Here is a 4499-nt window from a genome sequence, read left to right as displayed (position 1 = left end):
AGTAAATTAGGACGATGCTGGACTGTAGTCAGGCACCAGTCGGAATGAAATTTAACTCGCTCCCCAAGTGGCCAAATAAACTCCCCGATCCGAGGGAAATAAACGTGGAGCCTAAACAAATGGAAAGCGACAGAGCCAGCAGGGAACTGGATCAGCAAAGCCCACCCGCGTCCACCACTATAAAATCCCATGGCTGTATCTGTATGTGCTGCCCAAAGTGCTCCAGACCACGGAGAGACGATCAAAACTCGAATAGCCGATTCCATAGACAGTACGAGACTTTGACGGCATGGGAGCCGAGGCTATCCGGCCCGCCGTGTTCCTCGTGCCGTTCCCGGCGCAGGGCCACGTCACGCCCATGCTGCACCTGGCGCGCGCCCTCGCCGCGCACGGCGTCGATGCCACGGTCGCCGTGCCGGACTTCATCTACCGGCGCATCGCCGGGACGATGACCGTCGACTCCGATGGTAGCACCACTGACGACGAAAGCGCCCGCGTGGCCCTAACGTGCATCCCCAGCGGCGTCGTGGTTGAAGACGGCGACGAGCCCCCGGGGTTCGCCGACTTCGCGCACGCCATGGAGCACCACATGCCCGCGCACCTGGAGCGGCTGCTGGCGCGCGAGCGGGCCGCGACGGGCCGCCGGGCCGCGTGCGTGGTGGTCGACGTGCTGGCATCGTGGGCCGTCCCCGTGGCCGCGCGGTGCGGCGTGCCGGCGGCCGGGTTCTGGCCCGCGATGCTCGCCAGCTACCGCGTCGTGGCCGCCATCCCGGAGTTCATGGAGAAGGGGTTCATCTCAGAATCTGGTATGGCACGCGCGCGCCTCTCAGTTTCCTTTGTTCCGAGCGTGTACCGGTATAGCACTTAGGAGTACGTATTAGTAACATGCATGTTACGAGTTGACCTGGCGATCGGGAAAACAAAAGTTTAAGGTACTTTGTGTGGATCTTGTGTATATGCTTCGTGTTGACATGCAGACCACACAGGCGACACAGCCACACGCACTAATCACATGCCGGCCTTTGAATAGGTGTCTTCAACAACTGTCAGTATACGCACGTAGGATGTATCAGGAGGCATGATCCTAAATCCTAGCTAGACTCGAAGCACCACGATGCCCTCCCCAGATAAAAGTCTCTGAGATCTATCTCCAGTACTTCTCCAATCTCCACCCACCACACTGACATTATCAATCATCTAAACTTAACGAGATAAAAGAGTGCTTTTAATTAATTGCGTACGAATTAGACTTTACTCAATAGAGGAGAAACTTGCATGGCCGGTGATCTACTAGCTAGTGGAAAACATGAGAAATCAAACAAACTATATTCTTGATCTATATATATGTATATTTACACACTGAATATGCCACCATGACTGCCGGCCTTTGTTCGGTGATGATCTCAAAACATTCTTCATGCCCCTGCAAAGTACTTACTGCGTTTCATAATTCTTGTCTCAATTTTGACCATTTTAATATATCTATTTCTAAAAACGTCTACGTACATGTAATATTTCGATAAAAATTATGAAACGGAGAGTACTACGTAAAGCACACAAGTTTTTTTTGTCTTTGGCACGTATATATAGCACGAGTGGCATGTTCACAGTACGAACTTTATAACGTACGAGCTGCATGATCCGGCGTTTTGCTATCAGTTATTTCATCAACGTACTGAACATACGGTTGCTTGGGAATTGATGATGACATGATTGGATTTGCCATGTGTTGCCGACGTGTGAAGAAAGCCGGGGACCCGTCTTTCGTATTCGTTCTACCCTGGTCCCTCTCCAGCCAAGTGCTCCCTGGATCTGATCCATCTTGTCCCGGGGCCAGCCCCACATTCCTTATTACTATTTCTGAGGTCTAGCTTTAAGTGTATCATTTTTGGACCAGGAGGTAACTGAGAAAGTTGACTCCTCTCCCATGGCGAATGGGCAGTCGACACGTTATCAGTTTCCTCCGGGTACTTTTACTTAGGGAGGGCATTAGAATATCGGGCCAGAGATATTATGCAGTACGTCGCATACTCGCATACAGAAAGGATAATGACGACTAATTAATTAAGGTTTGGGTCGTCTTCGAAAGATCTTAAGGAGGTCTATATGCACCGGCCGCCTGAGCTCTAGCTAGAGACTGGATCGATCCACGGTCACACGGGTCTTTGGAACATAAGCTTCTTCTTTTTTCTTCCAACAAGGAACCATGTCCTTTTCTTCGCCATGGCACGTACGAGCTATTGCATGAAAGTATGAAACAGACACCAAAGCGTACGTACGTGGGGCCTTGTGGCACGTGCAGCACGGTGCAACTTTTTCCATATAGAGAACTGGAAAGAAGTACTCTTTCCGATTATGGAGTAGCAGAGTACTGTACGTGCAACACAGCAAGCCGGGAAGTGCACGTACTTCGACTTGGCCTGACCAGTCAATCGGTCGATGGATCGAGAAGCAAGTATACGTACGAAGCTAGCGATCTGACTGCGTTTGCCAACTTGGTCCTTTGGTAGATCGGTCGGACGATTCGACTTCGACCCTTTGGGGGTGCATGGTTAAAACACCACCAATCACGTACACCGGGTGAGATGGTACGTGGGCTCAAACTCAAAAGTTGTACTACTACCTTCAACCCGTACGGGTTTGTGTACGTTTCGAGAGGCTGGTCTAGGCTGGTCTAGAGTGTGTAGCGCACACCGTGTCGGCACGAGTGCATACGCACGTGTCTTTTATCATCGGGAGCTCTGTAGATAGATAATCGAGGATTAATTTTTTGTTATCCAACCGTTGATTATATTCATATACAAACTGTAGGTACCCCTCTCGACGACGACGAGATCGGCCAGGAGCTGATCCTCCCGGGAAATGTGGAACTGCGGCCGGACGAACTGCCGTGGCTCGTAGGCGATTCGGCCACCCAGAAGTCGAGGTTCGCGTTCTGGCGCCAGGCCTTGCACCGCGCAAGGAGCTTCCGCTCGCTCCTCGTCAATTCCTTCCCCGACGAGTCCGGCAGCACTACCGTCGACGCCACAAACGACGGCCAGCTGCACTACCCAACGCGGATTTTCCCCGTGGGGCCGTTGCTAGCGGCCGACGCCGAGGGCAACAAATTAGGCGACGGGGCCGTGGCACCGAGCCTGCCGCCGCAACAACCGTGCATCACGAAGAAGCAGCGCTCCAGCATCAGCATGTGGAAGGCAGACTCGACGTGCGTCAGCTGGCTGGACAGGCAACGTGCGGGGTCAGTGGTGTACGTCTCGTTCGGCAGCTGGGTCGGGCCGATCGGGCCCGAGAAGGTCCGCGAGCTCGCGCTGGGCCTGGAGGCCACGGGCCGGCCCTTTTTGTGGGCGCTCAAGAAGGACCCTTCCTGGCGGGCCGGCCTCCCCGACCGCTACGCCGAGAGGGTCGCCGCCGCCGGCCGGGGCAAGGTGGTGGACTGGGCGCCGCAGCAGGAGGTGCTCACGCACGGGTCCGTCGGCTGCTACCTCACGCACTGCGGCTGGAACTCCACCGTCGAGGCCATCCAGCACGGGGTGCGCCTCCTGTGCTGCCCCGTCTCCGGCGACCAGTTCATCAACTGTGCCTACATTACCGGGGTGTGGGAGATCGGGATCAAGCTCCGCGGCATGAGCAGAGACGAGGTGAAGGGCTGCATCGAGAGGATCATGGAAGGCAAGGAAGGGAGACACTTGCAGGAGAAGATGGACGTGCTGAGGGAGAAAGTCCTGGCTGCTGAAGCCAGGTGTTTGGCACAGAGGAAAGTCAAGTCCTTCGTGAGCGAAATTAAGAGGGACTACCGGTTGTCGATGCAGATGTATAGCACATTGTAGCGATCATTGTTCGTGTGTATTGTATTAACATGTTGAACCAAACTAAGTGTATTATGATTACTCAACTTGACATGTCAGATATGAAACCACAACTACTAGTAAATACTTCTGATAACAAATCTAACGATACTTCTGGTAACAAAAGAAACTACTAGTCAATACTTTTGATAACAAATCTAACGATACCAACTTCATATCACGTAAGATACATATTGACATAGTAAATCTTTATCAAAGTCTTGTCGTCTTAACGAAAACTTAACATGTCTTGCCTCCTATTGCTAGCAAGAAGGCATGCCCACATCATAAGTTCAAAACTACAACGATCAAAATAAAATGAAAACAATAACTTTTAGTTACAAATCACCCAAGACTGCAACTGTCAGATAGAAGTTGCGGCAGCAAACAAAAATATTGAGTGAAACACCAAGGCCTAATTGTCTCCCTTAAAATGCTATATGCTGAGATGTGATAAGAATCAAGTGTAAAACCTAAAACCCTATCAAAAATTCAAAATGATGTATGCTAAATTTCACACTAGCAAATGTAACATCTCAAAATCAAAAACAAATATTTCTCATACAATATTAGTATTTAGTATCCTCTTGTTAACAATTTCGTGCCACCAACTTTGTAAGAATCTTGGGACACCAAAATCCACGGTCTACTAGG

The 4499-nt window shown here is 51.1% G+C and overlaps 1 protein-coding gene across 1 annotated transcript; it reads left to right on the top strand.

Moving 5' to 3' along the window:
* The first annotated feature begins 201 nt into the window (after positions 1-201).
* On the top strand, positions 202-3913 carry LOC100828056 (UDP-glycosyltransferase 82A1). The gene is made up of 2 exons (XM_003581396.4): positions 202-806; positions 2812-3913. The coding sequence occupies exons 1-2, from the start codon at positions 290-292 to the stop codon at positions 3825-3827; spliced, it is 1533 nt and encodes a 510-aa protein (XP_003581444.1). The 5' UTR covers positions 202-289; the 3' UTR covers positions 3828-3913.
* The last annotated feature ends 586 nt before the right edge of the window (positions 3914-4499 follow it).

Source organism: Brachypodium distachyon, chromosome 5 (assembly GCF_000005505.3).
Source record: "Brachypodium distachyon strain Bd21 chromosome 5, Brachypodium_distachyon_v3.0, whole genome shotgun sequence".
Classification (NCBI taxonomy): domain Eukaryota; kingdom Viridiplantae; phylum Streptophyta; class Magnoliopsida; order Poales; family Poaceae; genus Brachypodium; species Brachypodium distachyon.
This window is presented reverse-complemented; position numbering and strand designations above follow the sequence as displayed.

Excerpts from the sequence above, each read along its gene's own strand:
- LOC100828056 (XM_003581396.4), top strand. The coding sequence starts at position 290 with ATGGGAGCCGAGGCTATCCGGCCCGCCGTGTTCCTCGTGCCGTTCCCG. Across the intron at positions 807-2,811 it reads GGGGTTCATCTCAGAATCTG|GTACCCCTCTCGACGACGAC; the intron begins GTATGGCACGCG and ends TACAAACTGTAG.